Raw genomic sequence first — 27816 nt, 5'->3', positions numbered from 1 at the left:
CACACACACGCGCACACACACACACACACACAAGGCTCAAGATCCTCTGAGCAGCCTCAGGGACTGGTTGTCTTTTTGGTAACTTCATACTTGACAGCTAGCTGAGTCTGCAGTGACAGCTTCAGAAGGATCCCCATGGAGGGGAGAAAATATGCTGAAATAGGGAGACCATCTTTAGGCTTTCTCAGAAAGCCGAGCCAGAAAGCCAAGCAGTTCCTCTCTCCAACTGAGGCCTGGTTAGCATCTGAGGGGTTGCCCAAGATCTCTCTGTCTGTCTGTCTATCTATCCGTCTATCTAATCATCCATCCATCCAATCTAGCCATTATCTATCTATCCATCATCTATCTTATATCTAAATTTACCATCTATCATCCATCCAGTCTACCATCCATCCATCCATTGTCTCTCTCTCTCTCTTACATATTTATCACTGCTCTCTCTATAATTACCTTTGCTGCCTCGACTTCCTTCTTTCCCTCCCTCCCTCCCTCCCTCCCTCCCCTTTTCCCCCTCCCTCCTTCCATACTTCCTTCCTCCCTTCCTTTCATCCTTCCTTCCTCCCCTCCTTGTCATTCCCATTTCCTTCCTTCCTTCCTTCCTGCCGATGCCCATCTAGAGGCAACACCAAGGGTAGTGGGTATGGCCAGCACAAAATTTAATTTTTTAAAACTACATTTTATTAAACATTTTACAGAGAAGACAAAAACAAACACCAAGCAATATGGAAAGAAAAAAGCAACCTGGAAGCGCCAACAGAAAGAATAATAATAGTAATAATAATAATAAAATACAAAGAAGCTTCCGATTTCTTTTGTGGCAAATACAAGTACAATTACAAAAAAATATATTACTTGTGATTATAAAAGAGCTCATTTTTTTCGATTATTCTTTTTCCCCTCCTAATAATCAAAGCCACAAATTGCAAGTGCATTTTTTCCAGTCTCTTGCAAAAAGCCTGTAAGGGGTTTCCAGTTGACCATAAATGTAGATACTTCCCCCCCACCCTTTTTCCCCCCTCAAAGAGTTTAATTTATCCAACTCTGCAACTTCCGTAATCTTCGCCATCCATTCCTCTGTTGTGGGTGTGTTGTACATTTCCATATTTGAACACATGATAGTCTTGCTGCACAAAAACAAAGTGCCAGGACTTCCCACCCCCCTAATTGCCTGACCATTAGTCCCAAAAGAAAAAAGCTCTGGATTCAACCTTTAAAATCTTGAATTAATAAACAGTATATATTTCTCTCCATTTTTTTTTTTGTGTTTTTACACGGCCATCAAACACAATAAAACGTTCCTTCGGGGTGTTTACATTTCTGCCAAAGCTTCAAAATATAGGCAGTCCTCAACTCACAACAATTCAAAGTTACAACGGCACTGGAAAAAAACTGACTTACGACCATCTTTCACACTTACAACCTTTGCAGCATCCCCCAGGGTCATGTAAACAAAATTCAGACTCCTGGCAACTGACTCATATTTATGACGGTCGCAACGTCCCATGATCCCCTTTTGCGACCTTCAGACAAGCAAACTCAGTGGGGGAGCTGGATTCATTTAACAACCTTGTAACATAACAATATCAAGGATTCACTTAACAACTGTGGAAGGTCATAAAGTGGGGGGAAACTCACTTAACAAATGTTTTATTTAGCAACAGAAATGCTGGGCTCAATTGCTATGAGGCAAGGACTACCTGTATCTTTATACATTCCAGGGTAGGCAACCTTGGCTCTTTTATGACTCGTGGACTTCAACTCCCAGAGTTGAAGGAATTCTGGGAGTTGAAGTCCACGAGTCATAAAAGAGCCAAGGTTGCCTAGGCCACTTTATGACTCGTGGACTTCAACTCCCAGAATTCCTGAGCCAGCCATGCTGAGGGAAAAGGGAGAGGTTTCCAAGCTGTGCCATGCTGGCTCAGGAATTCTGGGAGTTGAAGTCCACGAGTCATAAAAGAGCCAAGGTGGCCTAGGCCACTTTATGACTCGTGGACTTCAACTCCCAGAATTCCTGAGCCAGCCATGCTGAGGGAAAAGGGAGAGGTTTCCAAGCTGTGCCATGCTGGCTCAGGAATTCTGGGAGTTGAAGTCCACGAGTCATAAAAGAGCCAAGGTTGCCTACCCCTGTTCTAGACAATTTCTCTGGTGACAAATATCAACATTACATCATCTTATAAAAATTCTCTTTTAAGGTTAGAACATAATATACCTTTTAATCCTTTCAACCACATATTTTCCCATTGTTCCCTGGGTATATTGTAAACAAATTTTTAGTGCATGTTACCATGCATTCTTTCATTCATTCACTCTTCTGTTTCAAGTCTGAATGAAAGTTTATACATTTTAAAAATAACACATTCACCATTCGTACATAATTATGTTTCAAACTTACATTGTTCAAAACTCTAAAATGTTTTATCCACCTTAGGTTTTTCCTAACAATTGGACATTAAAAAAAATTACTGGCAAGGATATCCTTCTATTGTTAAATCTTTGCTATGTTTTTATTTTACAATCCACTTGACAAACCAACCCACAAGCTCGGAGAACGAAATTTCACCCTCACCAATTCAGGTACAGCAGGATAAATTAACCATTTGTGCTTATCATCTCTCGTCCATAAAATACTTCTCGAGCTGAAAGGTACAAAGGGGTTTTGAGGCAGAACCTTTATTTCTATTTATTCTATACTCTTTAAGAATAGCCGACCTGACATAACGGTTTTTAAAATCTACATTAGCTTTGTCACACCCAAATTTCCAATCATGAGTTTCTAAATCCAATAACCTATTTCTTAACACAGGGACAAAATTAAATTTGATTTGATATTTCGGTATAACTCGAACTGGTATCACCAATAAAAAATCACCTTGTCATATCTTTAGTCGTTTTCTCTTCCTGCCATGTTAAAAAAATTACAATTTAGGAGGAACTTTTTAGAAACACCCAGCCAGCTTGGTTGGTTTCATTATACATCAAATATTGCTGGAACAAGGAAACACGCAACAATGGATCGTCCCACTTTTTAAAATAGGAAATCCAATGGTCGGTCTGATTTGTCCCTAAATTTTGCCAAAATACCCTGGAAGAGAGTTCATGAGTGTCCATCATTTTGACCTTTCTTTTTTTTTATTCTTCAGCCTGCTGCCTTTCAAGATTGATTCTCATAGAAAAAAGAAACCATGAAAATTTCTAAAAGGATGATCTTCCCCTGCTTTCCCCCCCCAGGAGATAAAATAGCAGGTTTTATGCACTCATTTATTATACATTAGCTTAATGGGGCCACAGATCACCAAACCCTCAGAGCATTATCCTAAGATAGATTATGCAGAAATCCGCCTGTCATTTAAATAGATGAGGAGGAGAACAATGAAAAGATCTCCTCCTGACCCCCCCCCACTTTATTGTCCCCCCAAAGCAAAGGGGGCAGAACAGAGAAATTGTCTCTTAAGGTAATTTTCCATGTCTGTGATCCAGGTGACTGAAGGCCATGAAAATGCACTATATGAAACATGGACCCCACAGTCTTCCTCCTCTTCCTCCATAAACCCCACTCCCCTCTAGCACTGATGATGTTTTTTTATTTTTATTTTTTATTTTTATTCCATTTATATCCCGCCCTTCTCCGAAGACTCAGGGCGGCTTACAAGCTTAGCAGTAGCCTTCATTCTATGTATATGCCTGCTTATTAGGGCTTTCACACACACACCCAGCGGCATTACCTAGTTGTTACCTACTTGGGTAACGAAATGCCTGCAAGAAAACCACCCAGCCCAGAGAGCACCGAGGATCCCACAATCTTCCTCCTCCTCCTCTTCTCCATAAACTCCACTCCCTTCTAGCATTGATAGCGTCACCTAGTTGGGTTATGAAACATCCGCAAGAAACCCACCGAGCTCAGAGAGCCCCCGGGGACCCCGCAGTCCAACCCTCAGCTGCAAATATTCTATCGAACCATGGTTAATTTGTAAGGTGGCATCAACCTCTTGGCTGGTTTTGCTCAGTTGTTAAGATGCAATGCTTGTCCGGACAGTTGTGTGTGTTGAAGGAGAGCGGAGAACTTTCCTGGAAGCAGACGAGGCGTCTAGTGCAGGGGTAGGCAACCTTGGCTCTTTTATGACTCGTGGACTACAACTCCCAGAATTCCTGAGCCAGCATGGCTGGCTCAGGAATTCTGGGAATTGAAGTCCACGAGTCATAAAAGAGCCAAGGTTGCCTACCCCTGGTCTAGTGCAAGGCGAAGGGAACGGATGGCGCGCTGATGGCGTTACCTAGTTTGGTAACAAAACGTCTGCAGGAAAACTGCCACGTTCAGGGAGCACCAAGGAATGCGCCAGGGAGGGAACCGTTCCTTCCAATTCCTGGGGCTGTTTCAGATGACCCCCGGCACTTCTGCTTCTTCTTTCTGGGAGATTGATGGGTGGGTGCCTGTATAAAAGGGGGAGGGGGGAGTTAGGGAAACAGGCAAGCAAGCTGCTTTTGTGGGATACGGCAGGAGAAAAAGAACGCAGGGTTCAACCGTACCCACCTCCGAACACCCCTGGGAAGGTCAGACCCAGGGGCTGACTTCAAACAGCACGCGAGGCTTCGTGAGCCTTAACCTTGTTTACACTGGACCGCAGAGCAGGCTGCAAAGACCTAGGCCAGGGGTAGGCCACCTTGGCTCTTTTGTGACTCGTGGACTTCAACTCCCAGAATTCCTGAGCCAGCATGGCTCAGCTTGGAAACCTCTCCCTTTCCCCTCAGCGTGGCTGGCTCAGGAATTCTGGGAGTTGAAGTCCATGAGTCATAAAAGAGCCAAGGTGGCCTACCCCTGACCTAGTGCCTTTGCCCACCTACCCTGCCCAGGTAGCTGGTACATTTCAAGCCTCTGCTTCCCTCTCTGGCATTCCCGGGTCTCTAGACAGTTCCAAAGGCTGCACGTGATCTTTGGGCTTCTGGAAATGAGCCACCAAGTGCTTAATCTACCCACCTATCTCTCCATCTGTCTATCTGCCTGCCTTCCGTCCATCCACCTGCCCCCCACCTACCTATCCATTATCTCGCTATCTTTCAATCCTTCCCTCCCACCTTCTTCTATCTCTCCCTTCCTCCATCCATACTTTTCTCTTTACATCCATCCATCCACCCCACCTATCATCATCTCGCTATCTTTCTTTCAATCCTTCCCTCCCTCCCCTTTTCATCCATCATCTATCTCTTTATCATCCATTACACTCTCTCTCCATCTATCTATCTATCTATCCTTTCTTTCTTTCTTTCTCTCTCTCTCTCTCTCTCTCTCACACACACACACACATACACACACACACTTACTTACTTACTTTTTGGAACTGCCCAGGGCCCCAGGCTGAGGCCATGGGGCAAAGACAATTCAGTAGATAGCACAGACCCCTCCCATCTGCCCCCCCTCCTGCATCCCTGCCTTCCAGGCTCCCTTTTTGGGGGGTGGGTGTGTGGGTAGATGGGAACACTGCCCCTCCTCTGTCTTCTTCCTCACCTTGTTTGGGCTTTTGGTGACCGGGAAGAAATCCGTCATGGTCCGGCTGGCAGCTGCCTTCCTTGCCTTGCCCTTGGTCTTGGGGAGGGAAGCCTTGCTGAGCTTCAGGCGGGCGTCCCGCCACCTCTTCAGGCGACCCCGAACTCGGCTCTCTCTGCGGAAGAGGGGCTGGGGTGAAGAGGGCAAAAGGGGGGGGAAGGCAGGCACGGGGGTGGGGTGGGGTTCACCCCTACTTGGCTAGACCCATCTGCCAGCAGGCAGCCCCGACTACGCCTGGCATGGATGGACACTGCGGGCATCTTAAGCCGAGATGAAGACCTGCACTTTGGGGGGGGGGGATTTCAACCCTGTTTAGGCAAGAGATTTCCAGTGAAGGTTTTGCATGAAGACTGGAGACCGGGCAGTGATTTGGGGCTGGCCAAGCATCTCCAGAGAAAGAGGTCCATGAGAGATGGGCCAGAGGGTCCCTGGCCTTCCCAGAGGAGACACGGGGGCTGGGGGGGCAGCTTTCTCACTTTGAGCAGATGGCAGGAGAAAGTACACTTTGCCCCAATTCCCCCACCCCCCGCCTACCTCCTTTTCTCCCGACAGCTGCCTGCAACCTCCTCCCCATCTCCCAAAGCACCTCTGAGCCTTCAGACTGGCAGCAGGGCCCCCTCCTCTTCCCTAGAGCTGGGGCCTCCGTTTGGGTGCGACTACAGCCCCCATCCTACCGATAAAGGAGACCCTTTGTAGCTCGGGGTTGAAAGGAGCGGTCCTTGGTGCTCTCTGAGCTGGGTGGTTTCCTTGCAGACGTTTCATGACCCAGCTAGGGAACATCATCAGGGCTAGAAGGGAGTGGGGTTTATAAGGAGGAGGAGGAATGTGGGGTCCTTGGTGCTCTCAGAGCTGGGTTGCTTTCTTGGAGACGTTTCATTGCCCAAGAAGGTAACACCATCAATGCTAGAAGATGCAAACCCCCCCTCCCTTCTAGCACTGATGATGTTCCCTAGTTGGGTCATGAAACGTCTGCAAGAAAACAGCCAAGCCCAGAGGGCACCAAGGACCCCTCAGTCCTCCTCCCCCTCCTCCCTTTCGACTTCTCCTCTGCTCCGAAACCCCCACCCCTTTCTATCCACTGATGATGTTGCCTAGTTGGGTCATGAAACATCTGCAAGAAAAATAGCCAAGCTCAGAGAGCACCAAGGACTGCTCAGTTCAATAAGATAACCTTTATTGTCATTTTTTTTTTACTGTGGGCACAACGGCACACATCAAAACTGAAATTTAGTTGCCCGCTCTCAAAAGTGAAACACATACATTTCACACACCTTAACAGACTATATACAACATATGTACAGAAATATACAACATACGTACTATAGAGAAATATACTGTACAACGTATGTTCCCATCCTGCTGGGGTGGTCAGTGAGGAAGCCCAGCACCCAGAGTCTTCACAACTGCCCGCTCGCCCAGCCCGTCTTCTTTTCCAGCCCCAGAGCCGAGGCCGAAACGTTGAGTCCCAGGCCACACCCTCTTGCCGGGGGGGGGGGGGCTCAAAGGGCCTGGCCAGGTCCCACTCGCCCACTCACTTCATGCACTTCTCTTCCGCCAGGAACTTCACCAAGCCCTCCTCATCCGGCTCCTTCCACTCCAGCACCACCTGGCCTGGATCCGTCACCTCCGGCTGCAGAAACAGCTGCCGTGTCTCCGCCAGGCACCAACCATCAGGCACCGGGTGGCTCTGCATGGGGGGTGGGGGTGGCGAAGAAGAAGTCCTGAGCATCAGCAGCAGCCCTCCCCCTACGGCCACCCTGGACCTGGGGCCTGTGAGCATGAGCCTTCGAGGCCTTGCCAGGAGAGGCAGAAGCCCCGCGGGGCCTTTCCCAGGCTGGCCCCGCGGCAGGACCCTTTCTCGGGGAAAGTTCCAATACATGTTCCTTTTACATCCGTTCATTTAGAGACCGTTCGAGGTTACAGCAGCACAGAAAAAAGCGACGTGACCCTTTTTCGGAGTTACGACCGTCACAGGCGATCAAAATTTGGAGTTACGACCATCGCAGGTGATCAAAATTCAGAGGCTCGTATTTATGACGGTTACATGTGCTCCCCTTTTACAACCTTCATGACAAGCAACGTCAAGGGGGAAGCCAGATTTGCTTAACACCCATGTCCCCGACTTGACTGCAGTGCTTCACTTCAGAATGGCGGCAAGAAAAGTCGTAAAGTGAGGCAAAGGGTGCCTGACAAATGTTTCCCTTAGCAAAGGAAATTTTGGTTTCCATTGCGGCCGTAACTCAAGGACTACCTGTGCTGCTATGCGCTGCCACATTGGGTCCAACCCATTTTCTCAGGCCCCTAAAAGAGGGGTCCTCAACCTTGGCCACTTTAAGACTTGTGGACAATTCCCAGAATTCTGGGAGTTGAAGTCCACAAGTCTTAAAGTGGTCAAGGTTGAGGACCTCCCCCACATTAAAAGTCTCAATGACCTTTTGTGAGGGATCCCTACCTTTTATATTATCGATGGTTTGTTTCCCCCCCCCCTCTTTTACATGCTGTTCTGTTTCGGATTCCAAGCTCTTTTGCGGGGGCCCAGATGAAAACTGAACCCTCCGTAGATGAAACTCTAATGGCAGAAAGTGAAGAAGAACTAAAGAGCCTCTTGTTGCGAGTGAAGAAGGAGAGTGCAAAACTTGGGTTGAAACTCAACATTAAGAAAACCAAGATCATGGCATCCGGCCCTCTCAATTCCTGGCAAATAGATGGGGAAGAAATGGAGGTAGTGACAGATTTTATTTTCCTGGGCTCCAAGATAACCGCAGATGGGGACTGCAGCCAAGAAATTAAAAGACGCTTGCTCCTGGGGAGGAAAGCCATGGCAAATCTAGACAGCACACTAAAAAGCAGAGACATCACCCTGTCAACAAAAGTGCATATAGTCAAGGCTATGGTCTTCCCAGTTGCAATGTATGGCAGTGAAAGCTGGACCATAAGAAAGGCCGAGCGCCAAAGAATCGAGGCCTTTGAACTGTGGTGCTGGAGAAGACTCCTGCGAGTCCGTTGGACTGCAAGGCGATCAAACCGGTCAGTCCTAGAGGAGATCCACCCTGACTGCTCTTTAGAAGGCCAGATCCTGAAGCTAAAACTCAATACTTTGGCCACCTAAGGAGAAGGAAGGACTCACTGGAGAAGAGCCTCATGCTGGGAAAGGTGGAGGGCAAGAGAAGAAGGGGACGACAGAGAAGGAGGTGGCTGGATGGAGTCACTGAAGCAGTAGGCGTGAGCTTAAATGGACTCCAGAAGATGGTAGAGGACAGGAAGGCCTGGAGGAACGTTGTCCATAGGGTCGCGATGGGTCGGACACGACTTCGCAACTAACAACAACAACATGGTCTTCCCAATTGCAATGTATGGCAGTGAAAGCTGGACTATAAGAAAGGCTGAGCGCCAAAGAATGGAGGCCTTTGAACTCTGGTGCTGGAGAAGACTCCTGCGAGTCCCTTGGACTGCAAGGCGATCAAACCGGTCAGTCCTAGAGGAGATCAACCCTGACTGCTCTTTAGAAGGCCAGATCCTGAAGCTGAAACTCAAATCCTTTGGCCACCTAAGGAGAAGGAAGGACTCACTGGAGAAGAGCCTCATGCTGGGAAAGGTGGAGGGCAAGAGAAGAAGGGGACGACAGAGAATGAGGTGGCTGGATGGAGTCACTGAAGCAGTAGGCGGGAGCCTAAATGGACTCCAGAAGATGGTGGAGGAGAGGAAGGCCTGGAGGAACGTTGTCCATGGGGTCGCGATAGGTCGGATACGACTTCGCAACTAACAACTATCTATCTATCTATCTATCTATCTATCTATCTATCTATCTATCTATCTATCTATCTATCTATCTATCTATCTGAGATCAACCCCGACTGCTCTTTAGAAGGCCAGATCCTGAAGCTGAAACTCAGATACTTTGGCCACCTAATGAGAAGGAAGGACTCACTGGAGAAGAGCCTAATGCTGGGAAAGGTGGAGGGCAAGAGAAGAAGGGGACGACAGAGAATGAGGTGGCTGGATGGAGTCACTGAAGCAGTAGGCGTGAGCCTAAATGGACTCCAGAAGATGGTAGAGGACAGGAAGGCCTGGAGGAACGTTGTCCATGGGGTCGCGATGGGTCGGACACGACTTTGCAGCTAACAACAATAACAGATGAAAAGTGCAGGCTGCAAGCAAACATGGGCCAGGCTGGCTGGCTGGCTTATTCAGGCCTTTGTTTAAGGGGGCTTCTCTGGCTGCCCAACTCATGCACTGGGCCTCCCGAAGGAGTTTACCTAAGTGTGATAAAAAAAACATAAAAGAGCCCTGGTGGTCCACAGCCAGCAAGTCGATCTTGACTGGCTCAAGGTTGACTCAGCCTTCCATCCTTCCGAGGCCGGTAAGGTGGGGACCCAGATTGCTGATTCTGTGAACCACTTAGAGAGGGCTGTAAAGCACTGTGAAGCGGGATGTAAGTCTAAGAGCTATTGCTGCTTCTCTTCCTTCCTCATTCTCACTTCTTTCTCTTTACATTTCCTTCCTTCCTCCCTTCCTGCTTTTTCGTTTCCTTCCTGCCTTTTCGTTTCCTTCTTAGATTTGTTTCCTTCCTCCCTCCCTTCCCAGTGGCTAGAATGCAGGATTGCAGGCTAACTCTGCCCACAGCCAGCAGTTCAATCCTGACTGGCCCCAGGTTGACTCCGCCTTCCATCCTTCTGAGGTCGGTAAAAATGAGGACCCAGATTGTTGGGGGGCAAATAGGCTGACTCTGTCAATTGCTCAGAGAGAGCTGTAAAGCACCGTGGAGCGGTATATAAGTCCTATTGCTACTGCTGTAAACAACCATCCCAAAACCACAAGACTTGCCAGGCGGTAAGTCCTCAAGAAATCTACAGGGTGTAATTCTGAATAGGCCGGCAGGCCGTCTCCATAGAATACCTGTTCACTCAAGGAATTGTCCCTGAGAATCCTGCAATAATTCTTCTTATCGACTAAGACCAGACCCCACTTTCCCCCCCTGCCCCCTCTCCTCCATCTTTTAATTCATTATGCTGTATTTTCATTATTTTATTCTTGTTTCATTGCTTATTATTATTATTACATTTTTTTAAAAAATAATTTTACATCCTACTGTTGTCGTAAGACTCCCAAAGTAGCCTCAGAGTGAGATGGGTGACAAATAAATTCAATAATAACAGTAAGTAAAATGTGACCTGTGGCAGGATCTCCGGGGATCTAGAAAATGTAATCCAGCTTCTTTAGCCTCAACTCCCACGTTACCTAAGTTGGGGAATTAAAGGTCCGCAAGAAAACAAGCAAGCTAAGCGAGTACCAAGGACCCCTCATTTCAACCCTGAGCGACAAGTATTCTCCTTTATCGAGTTCATGGTAAACTGCAGAGTAGCAACACCAGATTTTGTGCCAGATTTAGATGAGCTGCTGTTAAGGCCTGGCTGGGCAGGAGAGCCATTGGTGGGATGGGGTGCAATGGAAAAAATAAGAGAAACCTCAAAATGGAGACCACATCGTCCTCCCCTTTGCCTTCCCATTGTCCTAGACCGCCCTCTTTTCCCTAATCCCATCAAAGCCTGGCATTCAGACCCATCAGCCATCAACAGGCACCTAGAGATAAAACCACATTTACAAGCCATTCAAGAGACTATAAAAACATTAAGGAGGAAACAAAAAAAAGCACAGCAGCCAACACCCAGATAAGCAGGGATTAACACTGATGGTGTTACCTGGTCAGCTAATGCAAGCAAATTGCCAAACTCTTCAGAGCACCAAGCACTTATTTCATACACACATACACACACACACACAGACACAAACCAACCACGTGTTTCCTGGGGGGGGGAGCTTTGTGGCTTTTCTCAATTGTCAGTAATGCTTTATTTACATCTAGGAGGATCTGTTTAGTCTAGACTGCAAAGCAAATCAGACCTTCAGATTTTTTCCTCTCTTCAGCTCCCGAGTCCCCCAAAATCTAGGAACATCCTGCGGTTCAGGAGTCTGGTAAAGTAGGGACTCCACCACCGGTTGTTTTCGAACTTCCCCCTCGGAGTCTAAGCTATCCTTTCAAGGTCACCTAAGACAAGGGGTGCAGGAGACAGAGGCGGCAAGCCTTAACGTTTCTCCCCAAGGAGAAATTTTCCTGATAGCTAGAACAATTAATCAGTAGAATGGCTTGCCTCCAGAAGTTGTGGGGACTTCATCAATGAAATTTTTAAGAAGAGACTGGACAGCCATTTGTGTAAAATGGTCTAGGGCAGGGGTAGGCAACCTTGGCTCTTTTATGACTTGCAGACTTCAACTCCCAGAATTCCTGAGCCAGCATGGGAGAACTATGGCCCTTTCATGATTTGCGGACTTCAACTCCCATAATTCCTCAGCCAGCATGAGGGAACTATGGCCCCTTCATGACTTGCGGACTTCAACTCTCATAATTCCTGAGCCAGCATGGGGGAACTATGGCCCCTTCATGACTGATGGACTTCAACTCCCAGAATTCCTGAGCCGGCATGGGGCAACTATGGCCCCTTCATGACTTGCGTACTTCAACTCCCTGAATTCCTGAGTCACCCTGGCTCAGCTTGGAAACCTCTCCCTTTCCCCTCAGCGTGGCTGGCTCAGGAATTCTGGGAGTTGAAGTCCACCAGTCATAAAAGAGCCAAGGTTGCCTAGCCCTGGAATAGGGTCTCCTGCCTGAGCAGGGGGTTGGACTAGAAGACCTCCAAGGTCCCTTCCAACTCTGCTATTCCGTTTACAAGACTTGGAGAGTGTTCCTTTTCACATGTTATGTCAAACTGAACAGCTTACTCCAGGCTAGCAAAACCCAGTGAGTTTACCCTGTCTGCCTACATATCTATACGGGGATGCCCTCAAGGCAGTCACGACTCCTGGATATTGTATGAATAACTGCCTGGATTTTTGTGGCCAAGTTCTCACACATACAGGTGAAACTCGAAATATTAGAATATTGTGCAAAAGTTCCTTTATTTCAGTAATGCAACTTAAAATATATGAGATAGACTCATTACATGCAAAGCAAGATAGTTCAAGCCGTGGTTTGTCATAATTGTGATGATTATGGCGTACAGCTCATGAAAACCCCAAATCCACAATTTCAGAAAATTAGAATATTACATGCAGTCAATAAAACAAGGAGTGTACATAGAACAATATCGGACCTCTGAAAAGTATAAGCATGCATATGTACTCACTACTTGGTTTGGGCCCCTTTTGCAGCAATTACTGCCTCAGTGCGGCGTGGTATGGAAGCTATCAGCCTGTGGCACTGTTGAGGTGTTATGGAAGACCAGGATGCTTCAATAGCGGCCTTCAGCTCTTCTGCATTGTTCGGTCTCATGTCTCTCATCTTTCTCTTGGCAATGCCCCATAGATTCTCTATGGGGTTCAGGTCAGGCGAGTTTGCTGGGCAATCAAGCACAGTAATCCCACGGTCACTGAACCAGGTTTTGGTGCTTTTGGCAGTGTGGGCAGGTGCCAAGTCCTGCTGGAAAATGAAGTCAGCATCCCCATAAAGCTCGTCTGCGGAAGGAAGCATGAAGTGCTCCAAAATCTCCTGGTAGACGGCTGCGTTGACCCTGGACTTAATGAAGCACAGTGGACCAACACCAGCAGATGACATGGCTCCCCAAATCAACCCAGACTGTGGAAACTTCACACTGGACTTCAAGCACCTTGCAGTGTGTGCCTCTCCATTCTTCCTCCAGACTCTGGGTCCTTGGTTTCCAAATGAGATGCAAAAGTTGCTCTCATCAGAAAAGAGGACTTTGGACCACTGAGCAACAGACCAGGTCTGTTTTTCTTTAGCCCAGGTAAGACGCTTCTGACGTTGTTTGTTGTTCAGGAGCGGCTTGACAAGAGGAATACGACACTTGAAGCCCATGGCCAGGATCCGTCTGTGTGTGGTGGCTCTTGATGCACTGACTCCAGCCTCAGTCCACTCCTTGTGAAAGTCCCCAACACTTTGGAATGGCCTTTTCCTGACAATCCTCTCCAGGCTGTGATCATCCCTGCTGCTTGTGCACCTTTTTCTTCCATGCTTTTCCCTTCCACATAATTTTCTATCAATGTGCTTTGATACAGCACTTGGGAAACATCCAACGTCTTTTGCAATTACCTTTTGAGGCTTTCCCTCCTTATGGAGGGTGTCAATGATGGTTTTCTGCACAACTGTCAGGTCAGCAGTCTTCCCCATGATTGTGATTCCTACTGAACCAGACTGAGAGACCATTTAAAGGCTCAGGAACCCTTTGCAGGTGTTATGGCTTAATTAGCTGATTAGAGTGGGACACTTTGAGCCTAGAATATTGCACCTTTTCACAATATTCTAATTTTCTGAGATTGCGGATTTGGGGTTTTCATGAGCTGTACGCCATAATCATCACAATTATGACAAACCACGGCTTGAACTATCTTGCTTTGCATGTCATGAGTCTATCTCATATGTTAGTTTCCCCTTTTAAGTTGCATTACTGAAATAAATGAACTTTTGCACAATATTCTAATTTTTTGAGTTTCACCTGTAGTTGCTCCTTGCCTCCTTCTTCCTAGGGCTGAGAGAAAGGGACTGAGCCAAGTCAGCCAGCTGGCTTCAGGCCAAAGGCAGGACTAGAACTCAGTGTCTCCTAGGGAGTAGCCCAAGGCTGACACCAGACTGGCTCTCTCTGCTGCGATAGTTCTTTAACAAAACCCTTCCGTTTATCTGAAGCGTGTAAAGCATCCAATGCCCGTTAGAAAGAGTGTGCAGAAGAGCTGCCAACAATAAGGGGTTTGGAAGCCAAGTTGAATAATGAACGGTTGAGGGAGCTAGGTATATTTAGCTTAACAAGTAGGGGTGACATGATAGCAGTGTTCCAATATCTCAGGGGCTGCCCCAAAGAAGAGGCAGTCAAGCTATTCTCCAAAGCACCTGAAGGCAGGACAAGAAGCAACGGATGGAAACTCATCAAGGAGAGAAGCAACCTGGAACTAAGGAGGAACTTCCTGACAGTCAGAACAATTAACCAGTGGAACTCCTTGCCTCCAGAAGTTGTGAATGCTCCAACACTGGAAGTTTTTAAAAAGAGACTGGACAGCCATTGGTCTGAAATAGGATAGGATTTTCTGCCTGAGCAGGGGGTTGGACTAGATGACCTCCAAGGTCCCTTCCAGCCACATGATTCTTTGATTGTGATTCTACACACTAATGGCATGGCTGAGGCTGACCCTTGTAAGACCAGGCTGAAGGTCCTGCCGGCTTTTCCTTACTGACCAGGAGCCTCTGCTTCTCACGGGGCCTAAATGTCTCTGGAGGGTCTCGCCCGTCCAGCTGACGCTTGTCCCAAGGGGGCTTCGTCCAAAAGCAGAGGCTGCCCACCTGCAGAGGGCCGAGAGCGGGATGGCTGAGGGCAGGGCCGGGTACCTGGCGACTGGTATTCCGCAGGACCTCCTCGATGCTTCCGTGATGCTGGAGCAGCTTCAGGGCCTTTTTGGGGCCCAGTCCCCGGATCTTGTGGCAGTAGTCGCAGCCCAGCAGAATGCAGAGGTCCACAAACTGGGAGAGAGAGGAATGGGGCGTCGCTTGGCGAAAGGAAACGCGATTTTTATTCTTGGCATGTTAGGGTTTTTTCCCCCTCTGTAAACTGCCCAGTCACTAAAAGTGAGTGGGTGACCACACAGGTCTTCTAAATACAGTAATTAAGTAAATAAATACGTCTATCCCCATCTACCCCCTCCCATTCTCCTGATGAGCCAGACTACAATTCCCCTCATCCCCAACCTGCGGTACCACATGGCCACCAGCTTCACCTGGGCTCCAGGCCCTCAACTGGTCAGAAAGGATTGTCACTGGGAGGGGGGGTGAGGAGGTAGGGAAAGGGGTCACCATCCGTCCAGACTCCCCAGCATTCCTTCAAGAGGGCTTTGCCACTGCCCTCTTCCAGTTTCTTGGAAGCCGAGAGAATCCTAAGGCTGGAAGGGACCTTGGAGGTCATCTAGTCCAACCCTTTGCTCAAGGCAAGAGTCCTTATATCATCCCAGACAAATTGTTGTGCAATGTTTTCTTGAAAATAGATAGTTGGATGGATGGATGGATGGATGGATAGATAGATAGATAGGCAGGCAGGCAGGCAGGCAGGCAGGCAGGCAGAGACAGACACAGGTGATAGAGATAGATAGATAGATAGATAGATAGATAGATAGATAGATAGATAGATAGATAGATAGATAGATAGATAGATAGATAGATAGATAGATAGATATGGGGAGATGGATGGATGGATGGACGGATGTACACAGAGACAGACAAATTGATCAGAGAATCCTAGCGCTGGAAGGGACCTTGGAGGTCATCTAGTCCAACCCTTTGCTCAAGGCAAGAGTCCTTATATCATCCCAGACAAATTGTTGTGCAATGTTTTCTTGAAAATAAATAGTTGGATGGATAGATAGATAGGTAGGTAGGTAGGTAGGTAGGTAGGTAGGTAGATAGATAGATAGATAGATAGATAGATAGATAGATAGATAGATAGATAGATAGATAGATAGATAGATATGGGTAGATGGATGGATGGATGGACGGATGTACACAGAGACAGACAAATTGATCAGAGAATCCTAGCGCTGGAAGGGACCTTGGAGGTCATCTAGTCCAACCCTTTGCTCAAGGCAAGAGTCCTTATATCATCCCAGACAAATTGTTGTGCAATGTTTTCTTGAAAATAGATAGTTGGATAGATAGATAGATAGATAGATAGATAGATAGATAGATAGATAGATAGATAGATAGATAGATAGATAGATAGATGATAGATAGATATGGGTAGATGGATGGATGGATGTACACAGAGACAAATTGATCAGAGAATCCTAGCGCTGGAAGGGACCTTGGAGGTCATCTAGTCCAACCCTTTGCTCAAGGCAAGAGTCCTTATATCATCCCAGAGAAATTGTTGTGCAATGTTTTCTTGAAAATAGTTGGATAGATAGATAGACAGACAGACAGGTGATATAGAGACAGAGCTAGATAAATAGATATGGGTGGATGGACAGATGTACACACAGACAGACAAATTGATCAGAGAATCCTAGCGCTGGAAGGGACCTTGGAGGTCATCTAGTCCAACCCCCTGCCCCAGGCAGGATGCTTTATAACATCCCAGTCAAATGGTCGTCCCATATATTTTTGAAAAGCACCACTTCACAGAGCAACCACCGGCCCTGGGGACAAGGTATCCCACTAACTGTTTCCCAGACTAAACTGCAGCCCAGTGTCTTGGAGGGTGGGTGGGTGGGGGTCTATCTCTTGGGAATGCCGAAGGATCCCCCGTTCTGCTCGGCTTCCAAATACAGACAAGGGTGGTGGGCAAAGGCTGAAATGCTGGAGGCCAAATCAAGGCCGGTTCCCCGCACCTGCTCCTGAGTCATTCCCAGCTTCTGCAGGACGGTGGGTAAGGAGATCTCTTCCAGATGGCTGGACAACAAACAACAAAAAACACAATGGGGATGAATTAATTAATCTAATTATGTAAAAATGCCAATTAAGACTTTAATTTTAGAAAACTATCAATGGCATTTCATGGCCTTTGGCATAGAGCAGGGGTCTTCAAACCTGACCCTTTTATGACTTGTGGACTTCAACTCCCAGTCCACAAGTCATAAAAGGGCCAAGTTTGAAGAGCCTTGGCATAGGGCTATGCCAGGCACTGTGAATCGGAGTTGAACAGCGCCCCCTAGAGCTGGACCGGTAGGAAAGTCGACCTCTTTTTTAAATTTTCCTAAGATGTAAAAAGTTTTAAAAACAGTTTTAAAAATTGGACCCTGGGGCAGGGGTAGGGATCCTTGGCTCTTTTATGACTTGTGGGACTTCAATACCCAGAATTCCTGAACCAGCTGTCTCAGGGGTTCCCTACCCCTGATCTAGGGGAAACTACAGTTTTTTATTAAAACAGATTAGACAAACCTGACTGAACAGCTATAGCAGGGGTCTTCAAACTTGGCCCTTTTATGACTTGTGGACTTCAACTCCCAGAATTCCTCAGCCAGGCACGCTGAGTTGAAGTCCACAAGTCATGAAGGGGCCATAGTTCCCCTATGCTGTCTGAGGAATTCTGGGAGTTGAAGTCCACAAATCATAAAAGGGTCAGGTTTGAAGACCCCTGAGCTATAGGAATGACACAAGACATTCTAACATTGGAAATAGTGAGCTCTGCTGGCTGGGGAATTCTGGGAGTTGAAGTCCACAGGTCTTAAAAGTTGCCAAGGTTGGACAGCCCGATCTCAACATTTTTGCAACTAGCTTACGGTCTCACGCCCGTAACACTCACCTCTCCTTTGCGCTTAGGTGCCGCAGGAGGCGCACGGCCCCAAAGGGGAGGGCGTCCATGTCTTCCGTGGCTGCACACCAGGCGTGCCCAGATTTCACCAGGGCGGCACACGTGGCTTCTGCCTCCGCAGGCGCCTAAGTCACACCCCGAGGGTGGGAGGGACATTTCCAGTCAGGCGGAGGTTGAAACTCTGGCCTCCGATGAAGTAAGTAAAGCTACGGGGTTTATGGTTTGAATGCAGACATTTCTTTACCCAACTAGGGAACATCATCAGTGCAGTGGGGTTTGCATGGAGGAGGAAAAAGAGAAAGAGGGAGAAGGAGGACCCCAGTCTTCCTCCTCCTCCTCCTCCCTGCATACCCCACTCCCTTCTAGCACTACGGCTGGACTACAGCTTACGACCGCCACCGAGCCGCAAATGTCCGTTGCTAAGCAAGACACCCCACTATACAACCCTTTATCACCATCGCTAAGTGAATCACTGCAGTTGTTCAGTTAGAAACACGGTTGTTAAGTGGATCCGGCCTCCCACATTGACTGGGCTTGTCCGAAGGTCGCAAAAGGGGATCTCGTGACCCCTCTGGGACACTTTGGCCGTCGTAAATATGAGTCCGTCTCCAAGCACCTGAATTTTGATCGCCTGACCCTGGGGGGATGCTGCGATGGTCGTTAAGCGTGAAAAGCAGTGGCCAGCCCCCTTTTTCAGTGTTGTTGTAACTTCGAACTGACACTAACGGTTTTAACTTGAGGATGCCTGCAACCTGGATCTCTATCCCCGTCTCCACTGGACCCCCTTCGCCACTGGACTGAGAGGGAGGGGCTGGTCCAAACCCCCCCCAGGGCGGATCCTGAGGGGGCCTGGAGCTGGGTTTCCCCCCTCCTGGCCCAGCCCCTTCCCCACTGCAACCCTCACCCACCCGAGTGGCGAGACGCTTGGGGATCGTGGGCAGCAGAGACCAGCTTTGCAGGGGAAACAGGCCAAAACATTTCCAGCTGGTTCTCGACTTACCACAGTTCATTTAGTGACTGTCTGATGGCACTGGGGGGGAAAAGGAGACTTAGGACCGTCTTTTGCACGTACAACTGTTGCAGCCTCCCCTTTTGGTCACGTGATCCAAATTTAGACCCTTGGCAACTGGCTCACACTTATGACAGTCGCAGGGTCCCCCGATCGCCTTTTGCCACCTTCTGACAAGCCAATGGGGGACCCAGATTCACTTAACCACGACTAATTTAACAGCTGCAGTGATTCACTTAACAACGGTGATTAAAAAAAAAGGGTTGGAAAACGGGGTGTCTTGCTCAGCAAGGGCAATTTGGGGCCCAATGGCGGTCATAAGCTGTAGTCAAGGTAACCGCAGCCGTCAAGGCAGCCCGTCCAGCTGGGAGGACCAAACTGGTCTTCCTCCTGCTCCCAGCGGAGCCCAAAACAGAGACCCCCACCCCAAAGCAAGGCGGTGAAGGCCCTCCACTCTCTGCAAACCGGATGCCTGCCGGGCTGTTACCTGGATGTAAGGGACGCCCAGGAGCGTCAAAAGCGTCTCCGAGTCTCGTCTTGGGAGCCGCGCTGGAACATCGGAATCTGAAAGGGGAGCAGGAAGAAAGACCCAGTTGGCAATTGGAATCCCGCAGGCCCAACCCGCCCCGGCAGGGAGGGGGTCCCGACTTTACCTGCGGTCCCCCGCCTGGCTCCAGAGACGGCGGCCCGCTTGGCTAGCTGCAAGGGAAACGCAGGATCGAGTGATTTCCCAAGAACGGAGAATATTTGAGGCCAGGGTTGAACTGGGGGATCCTTGGTGCTCTTAAAATGAGGTTGTTGCGTGTGTGTTTTTTTAACAGACGTTTCATGACCTAACTATGCAACATCATCAGTGCTAGAAAGGAGGTTTGGAGAGGAGGAGGAGGAGGAGGAGGAGTGTGGCGTCCTTGGTGCTCTGTTTTTTCTTGCAGATGTTTCATTACTCAACTAGGTAGTGTCATCAGTGCTACAAGGGAGTGGGGGAGGGGGAGGGGGAGGAGGAGTAGGAGTAGGAGGACTGTAGGATCCTTGGTGCTCTCTGAACCTGGTTCTTTTCTGGCAGACATTTCATTACCCAACTAGTTAGCGTCACCAGTGCTAGAAGTGAGCGGGGTTTGTGGAGAGGAGGAGGAGGAGGAGGAGGAGGAGATGACGAAGATGAAGAGGAGATTGATTGTGGGGTCCTTGGTGCTTTATGAGCTGGGTGGTTTTCTTGTCTAAAGACAGTTCTCCCCAAGTTTGTGCAGTCTGTGCAATTTTCCACCAGAGGGAAGAATAGTCTAGGCCAGGGGTAGGCTCTTTTATGATGCAGTGTAGCAGATACAGGAGTAGAGCCAGCCGTACCAACAAGCTGAAGAAGAGTTTCTATCCGTGGGCTGTCAGGCTCTTAAACGGGAAATAACTTTTACGTACGATTGACTTGTGAAGCCAGCGCGTTGTGCAATTAGCTGACGTGGTATAAACAAGATGGTGGGTTTGTTGTCACTGTGAGTTGTTGTGGTGGTGGTGGGGCACGAAGGGAGGCTCAGCCAAATTTCAACGTATAGATGGTTGTACTTTGACAATAAAGGTTCATTCGTTCATTGCAGACGTTTCATGACCCAACTAGGGAACATCATCAGTGCGAGAAGGGAGGGGGGCTTGCGGAGAGGAGGAGGAGGAGGACGACAACTGTGGGGTCCTTGACTGCTTCCTTGCAGACATTCATGACCCAAACTAGGTAACGTAACCAGTGGGAGTGATTTCCTTCGACCGGCTACCTCAGGGGTAGGCAACCTCGGCTCTTTTATGACTCATGGACTTCAACTCCCAGAATTCCTGAGTCAGACTCAGGAGTTCTGGGAGTTGAAGTCCATGAGTCATAAAAGAGCCGAGGTGGCCTACCGCTGGGCTACCTGAACTCGGTCCCTAGGAGGGGGCTTCAGTGGGCTGCCTGGCTGGCTGGCAACCTCCAATGGCTGGCAGATTCCCCAAACAGCTCTCTCTCTCTCTCTCTCTCTCCCCTCTGCTCTGCAAGCAGGAGTTTATCTGGGCATCGTCTTCCCCCCCCCCAGATTTGTACGTACCACCCGCTGCTTCAGCTCTGGGGGCTTCCCGTCAAAAACGAAGACCGGCTGGATGCCCTTTTCCAGGAGGCGCAGCGTCCGAAAAAACAGCCCCTGCAGGGAACTAGAAGGGAAAGGGGGGAGACGGTGAGCAGAGAATGCAGGCGGTCCTCGACTTACGACCACAACGGATCCCAAGATATCCGTGGGAGAGACAGCTGCTAAGTGAGGTTTGCCCCATTTCACGACCTTCCCTGCCACATTTGTTTGCTTGTCAGAAGGTCGCAAAAGGGGAATCACATGACACCCCGCCCCCAAGGACACACTGCGACCGTCCTAAGTACATGCCAGTTTCCGAGCATCTGAATCTTGATCCGGTGACCCTGAGGCAGGGGTAGGCAACTTTGGCTCTTTTATGACTCATGGACTTCAACTCCCAGAATTCCTGAACCAGCCATGCTGAGGGGAGAGTTTCCAAGCTGAGCCATGCTGGCTCAGGAATTCTGGGAGTTGAAGTACGCAAGTCATGAGGGGGCCATAGTTCTCTCATGCTGAGAAATTCTGGGAGCTGAAGTATGCAAGTCATGAAGGGGCCATAGTTCCCCATGCTGGCTCAGGAATTCTGGGAGTTGAAGTCCACCAGTCATGAAGGGGCCACAGTTCCCCATGCTGGCACAGGAATTCTGGGAGTTGAAGTCCACGAGTCATAAAAGAGCCGAGGTTGCCTACCTCTGCTGCCTGGGGGGATGGTGAAACGTTCTTAGGTGTGAGAAACGGTCTTAAGCCACTGCTTTCGGTGCTGTTGTAAAAGAACGGTTGTTGAGGACTACCTGTATGCATGAGCCGGGCCACAAAAGAGTCAGGCAAGGTCCCAGGGCAGGCAGCGCAACCCAGGCGGAACGCCACCCCCTTTGTCCCCCTCCCACACAGACTGCTCCCACACCTGCCTGGAAGGAGAACGTGAGAATCCACCCCCCACCCCTGATGGTCTGGTCTCCTTCAGGGGTAAGTCATTCCCTCTGCTTAGTGGGAGGGGGGGAGGAGGAGGAAGAGTTCCCCCCTTTTGCTCACCTGATATTTTGCCCATGGCGGTTGATGATCTGCGGCATGCCTGTGCGGAACTGATAAACGGCCACGGAAGTGTCCAGAGCCACTACCCGTCCTGAGTCACCGATGGAGGAGGAGGAACAAGGCAGGCTGAGCAGGCTGGAGGGGAAGTTATCGTTCTGCCCCTCCACCTTCACCGGGTCGGGCTCCACTGGCACAGTGCCCACCTGCCTAGTGGCAGATCCACACACACACCATCACCACCCCCGCTCCAAACCGTTCCGGTCTCTTGAGGGCACAGAGAGAGCACCTTGGCTGTGTGGTACCCAAAACGGGTCTCATCCTGGCGCCACAGCCACTCGAGAAACACGCCCCCCCCCCCGAGACGAGGGGTGGCATTTTCAGCTTCCCTTATTGGAGAACGCGGGCAAAAGGTTGCCGGCCTCAAAGGTAGAACCGAGAGACCTCGCACAGTGCACAAATTTAATATGGTTATTACGATTAAGGAAGCCTCTTAAGAATCACTGGCTGGCTGGCACGCGTTTTTTTCGATTGGATCCTTCTGCTTTGCCCTCCTTCTTTATACATCGCATTTTTAGGTTAATAAGCTTTCTTATCAAAAGGGGGGGTGTCTTTTACTACTATAAGAAGCTAGGGGTTACCAGAGTTTATATTTATCTATGTGCCTCAGCTGACATCTTTCTAGAGCAGGGGTAGGCAACCTCGGCTCTTTTATGACTCCTGGACTTCAACTCCCAGAATTCCTGAGCCAGCCATGCTGGCTCAGGAATTCTGGGAGTTGAAGTCCAGGAGTCATAAAAGAGCCGAGGTTGCCTACCACTGCCCTACACTCACCGCATCTGCAACTTTCCTTTCACAAACTTTCCAAATTCCAAGCTGAGTCCTTCAGCTGCCTAATGAGGCTTAGCAGCCCCAGAATGACACCAGGGTTCCCCAGGGCTCCCTTTGCACTCTGTGCATGCTCAGGGACTCAGGACAGGTGGCGCTTTTCCCCATGTTTGGGGATCGAGGGCAGAAAGGACACTTTTGCGCTCTGTGTATGCTCGGGGGGGGGCAAGGGTGGGCGGCTCCTCTATTCACTCTGTGCATGGTCAGAGACCGAAGGTCCTTCTTTGCATGCACAGGGATGGAGCACTTTTGCACTCTACGCACGCTCGGGCAGGTGGGGTATCCTTTGCACTCTGTACATGCTCCAAAGACTAAGGGCAGACACCACCACCACCACCCTCTTTGCACTCTGTGCATGCTCAGGGGCCGAGGGCGGGCCGGTACTCTTTGCACTCTGCGCATGCTCGGGGATGGAGGGCGGCGGAGAGGCACTCACCGCGGTACTGCTCGAGGCTGGCGGGGCGCACGGCGTCCGGGGCCTCCTCCTTGATGACCTCGGCCAGCTTGACGATCCCCATAGCGGCGCGGCCGAGGGCGCCTCTGAGCGCGTGCAAAGCGCCTCGGGCGGGATTCGTCCCAGCCGCGGAGGAGCGAAAAGCCCCGGCGGGGGGGGGGGGGAAACCGGCGCTGGGACGCCGGAGGGTTGGCGAAGTGCGCATGCGCCGAACGGTCGCCCTGATTCGCTCGCGAGACAGACTCTATGGCTCAGCTCCGCCTCTCGGGCTGGCCGGCCGAGCTCCCCTCCCTCTGGTGCCGCTCTAGCCTGGGAGAACTCTATGTGGGGCGCTCGGCGGACTCCCGGCTAGCGGAGGCGAGTCCGCGGGGCGGGGGCGGGGGGGGCTTCTGCCCGGGCGGGAGGGCTGCTCGGTTGCTCCCGGGCCCCGCTCGAGTCGGGGAGGCCAATAGCCCTGCAGGAAGCGGGGCCTCCAGGGGCCATCCATCCGGCCCCTGCTTTGCACGGCGCGCCCACCCGGTGAAGACGGGCAGGGCGTCCCTTCCTCCCTCGGAGGAAGCCCTCCTGCAGCCCAGCGCCTTCTCCCACGCCTGCCCGCTGAGCTTGCACCGCAAGGGGGCTCCAGCGCGGGCTGCTCCTGCCGCCGCGCATCCTCCCGGCTTGGATACAGGGCAACTTTGGGGGGGGGGGGTCGGTATCCGCCCGAAGTGGGACCCAGGTAGCCCCCCCCCCTTTTCTCTTGCAGAGGCTCCCTTCCCATGCCCGGTTGGCCAGAGCAGGATCCGGCCAGCCTCCTTGCCACCCTCCTGCTCTCCGCTGTCTGTTTGTCTGCACTCTGCCCTTCGGACCTGGGCTGGGCTGAGGAGACGGCTGAGCTCCGTCAGAGTTATAATTAACTCTACGAGGTTGACCAAATGCAACACGCTTTCTTCCTTCCATTTTCCCCGCAACAACAACCCTGTGAGGTGGGCTGGGCTGAGCGAGAGGGACTGGCTTAAAGTCATCCAGTTGGCTTTCATGGCTAAGGCAGGACTAGAACTCACAGAAGCCTGGTGACTGGCCCAAAATCACCCAGCTGACTTCATGGCTAAGGCAGGACTAGAATTCACCATCTCCTGGTTTTGTAACCTGGTGCCTTCACTACTAGATGAGAGTAGTGGTGGAGCAGTGGGCTGATGCCTCCTTAAGTAACATCAGCTGCCTGCAATTAGTGCAGGTTCGAGTCCCACCAGGCTCAAGGTTGACTCAGCCTTCCATCCTTCCCAGGTAGGTAAAATGAGGACCCAGATTGTTGGGGGCAATTAAGCTGACTTTGTAATAATGCTGCTTGGGGGGGGCGAAAGCCCTAATAAGCAGGCATATACATAGAAGGAAGGCTATTGCTAAGCTTGTAAGCCGCCCTGAGTCTTCGGAGAAGGGCGGGATATAAATGTAGGTAATAAAAAAAAATAAAAATAGATCTAACTGGCTCTCTCATACTTGTTACTGATTTATTTACTGAGTTGTAAGCACACAGTGACCTGATTTCTGCTTTCCATTGTGCATGCCAACTATGAGTTCACTGTCATCAAATGTGGAGCTAACCAGCAATTTGTAAGGGAAGAAGCAGCTGGCAAACCAGGGGAGATTTCAGAGAAAGAAAAGGAAACGAAAGAAAAAGGAAGGAGAAAAAAAGAGAAAGGAGAAAGAGAGAGAGAGAGGAGACACCTTAGACAACATAGATTTCAAAGTGGGTTCTTTTATTTATTTGCTTAACACATTTCTGTACCACAATCAAGAGGGACTCTTGGTGGCTTATACAGATACAATTAAAACATGAGAATAAAATAACCGCAAACGTAATAAACAACATACCATCAAATTCCCTTTTTTATGGCCTTGTAATCCCGTAATTCAGGGTAAAGGTAAAAGGTAAATGTTCCCCCGCACATGCGTGCTAGTCGTTTCTGACTAGGGGCCGGTGCTCATCTCCGTTTCAAGGCCGAAGAGCCAGCGCTTGTCCGAGGACGTCTCCGTGGTCATGTGGCCGGCATGACTAGACGCCAAAGGCGCACGGAACGCTGTTACCTTCCCACCATAGTGGTCCCTATTTTTCTACTTGCATTTTTACGTGCTTTCGAACTGCTAAGTCGGCAGAAGCCGGGACGAGTAACAGGCGCTCACTCTGTTACGCGGCACTCGGGATTTGACCCGCCAAACTGCCGACCTTCTGATCAGCAAGCTCTGCGTCCTAACCCACTGAGCCACCGCGTCCCTTCAATTCAGGGTAGGGTACCAATAAAAATGAAAGCATTTTTTTTTAAAAATAAATCCTTTATGCCAAATGGGAATTCAACAAGTGAAGCTTTCCCTGTTACCCATGATTTTTATAAATTTATATAGCCGCCCATCTGTCATAGCTGACTAAGTGAACTGCACAGTTTAAAACATTTTTAAAAGTTAAAGTACTGGGTGCAGGAGTTGTATAAAGACCCAACAAACCGAAACAAGGAAAGGGGAAAACTTGAACCAAGGAAAAAGCTGAAAAAGGTCTAGATCAGGGCTAGGCAACCTTGGCTCTTTGATGACTCATGGACTTCAACTTCCAGAATTCCTGAGCCAGCATGGCTCAGCTTGGAAACCTCTCCCTTTCCCTCAGCAGGGCTGACTCAGGAATTCTGGGATTTGAAGTCACGAGTCATTAAAAGAGCCAAGGTTGCCTACCCCTGATCTAGATAAATAAGGAAGATGAAAAATCAGAGATGAAAGGAACATCCTAACGGGTGGGGAACCTTTTGTGGACTTCAACTCCCGTGGGTGGCTCAGGAATTCTGGGAGTTGAAGTCCACAAGTCATAAAAGAGCCAAGGTTCCCCACCCGTCTAGGGAAAGCTACAATTTATTACGGGGTTTCCCAACTGTGGCAACTTTTAAGACACGTGGACTTCAACTCCCAGAATTCCCCAGAATTCTGGGAGTTGAGGTTTACCTGCCTTAAAGTCACCAAGGTTGAGAAATCTACCTAACTTTATTAAAGACCGGATATGGTGGCAAGCATTCAGCCATTGCACCCCCAGAACCAAGCCTAATAGATGGCCACAAATTATTTTAATTATTTCCCTCTCTTGTGGCTGCTTTCGCAACATCCCTAATCAGGTCATTTCAGGATATTAACCAATCTTCTCTCTTACCACAAATAACACCCATCCTTAAATGAATCAAAGCCAAGAGATTGAGCAAGGTCAACAAATTTGTTTTCAAACCTTTCTGGCCTCTGATGAAGCACGTGGTGTAAACACAGCCCTTGTTTTGGTTTTATGGCAGGCGGTTTCCTTGTTTATTTTCCTCTGTTTGTTTTTAATCAATGCTGGCTTTGGTCAGGCTGCCTTAGGAAGAGTAGACAGTAGAAAAACAAACACAGAAATAATTTGGCCTTTCCAGAAGGACTGTTGTGGGGTGTGGAGGAGGATACAAGGCTACCCATTGCAAAACCCACTTCCTCCCACTAGAACTTCAGAAAAGGGGGACCTAGAACAAGTATTTTATGGGCAAAAACAGAAAGGATACATTAATTTCCCACAATGGAAGGATAGCTGTAAATGAAGCTAGCAGAGATGGCCAAATTAACTGCTTTGTTTAAAAGAATACATCCAATTTCATCTCTACTTGGGAACTGCTTCTAGATTTTGTACTTGGGACAGAAAAAAAAAGAAATTCTGACTTTGGGATTTGCTGATTAGATAAGTTTGTTATTATAGAAATGGCTAGTACATACTAAGTACCAATAATCCTTGACTTACTACCATTTGCTTATTGCCTGAAGTTACAACGGCACTAAAAAAAAGTGGCTTATGATCATTTTTCACACAACCATTGAGGCAGCCTCTTGTTCACGTGGTCAATATTTGAAGGCTCGGCAACTGGCATGTACTTATGACGGGGTCACACGATCCCCTTTTGTGACCTTCTGACAAGCTAAGTCAATGAGGGAAGCAGATTTATTTAATATATGTGTGACTAACTTAACAACTGTAGTGGTTCATTTAACAATTGTAGCAAAAATGGTTGCAAAGTGGGACAAAACCCACTTAACAACTGTCTTGCTTAGCAACAGAAATTCTGGGCTCAGTTGTCCCAAGTTGAGGACATATGATGTATACTATATACGCATATACTATATGCGAAAGTGAAAAGTTGAGGCTGCAATGCTGTTATTTTTATTTTACTGTGCTGAGAAAGAGTTCAGAGTTAATGCGTAGTTTTTCTTTCTTTACCCTTTATTCCACACTTCTCTCTTTCGCTTTTACCCCTTCCCTACAATTTTTATTTTCACTTGTATTTTAAGTTGGGGTAAGTTTAAGTTTCGGTTAAGTTTGGATAAGTTCCTCTCTCTATAGAGAGAAAAAAGGGGCCCTACAGATTAGCAGGTAAAACCAGCTATACTACTCTGGATTTACTCACCCTGGCACGGCCCCACCCACTCGGTCAGGCCTCTGGGGAGGCCAAACAAAGTCCTGAAAACATCTGGCTGTTTGC

At 49.0% G+C, this 27816-nt stretch overlaps 1 protein-coding gene across 3 annotated transcripts; it reads right to left on the bottom strand.

The window, feature by feature from the left end:
• Nucleotides 1-1825: 1825 nt before the first annotated feature.
• Nucleotides 1826-23448, bottom strand: LOC308665275 (flap endonuclease 1-like). 3 transcript variants are annotated; one of them, XR_014025851.1, is made up of 12 exons: nucleotides 23285-23448; nucleotides 21964-22054; nucleotides 20914-21016; nucleotides 19501-19546; nucleotides 19335-19411; nucleotides 17830-17963; nucleotides 16916-16976; nucleotides 14928-15059; nucleotides 7075-7226; nucleotides 5501-5654; nucleotides 4249-4428; nucleotides 1826-4104 (listed from the first exon to the last, which is right to left on the bottom strand). XR_014025851.1 is itself a non-coding variant. In XM_081323084.1 (11 exons), exons 1-11 carry the CDS (start codon nucleotides 23364-23366, stop codon nucleotides 4312-4314), a joined length of 1149 nt encoding a protein of 382 aa, XP_081179210.1. In that variant the 5' UTR covers nucleotides 23367-23448; the 3' UTR covers nucleotides 4181-4311. The 3 variants fall into 3 exon arrangements, 2 of the variants coding, with proteins under 2 accessions (XP_081179210.1, XP_081179211.1); XM_081323084.1 differs by lacking the exon at nucleotides 1826-4104 and having other exon boundaries at nucleotides 4181-4428; XM_081323085.1 differs by lacking the exons at nucleotides 1826-4104; nucleotides 14928-15059 and having other exon boundaries at nucleotides 4181-4428.
• Between the last annotated feature and the right edge of the window lie 4368 nt (nucleotides 23449-27816).

This window comes from Vipera berus (assembly GCF_964194415.1).
Source record: "Vipera berus genome assembly, chromosome: 3".
NCBI lineage: Eukaryota > Metazoa > Chordata > Lepidosauria > Squamata > Viperidae > Vipera > Vipera berus.
The sequence above is the reverse complement of the archived record's forward strand: the minus strand, read 5'-3'. Positions and strand labels throughout refer to the sequence as shown.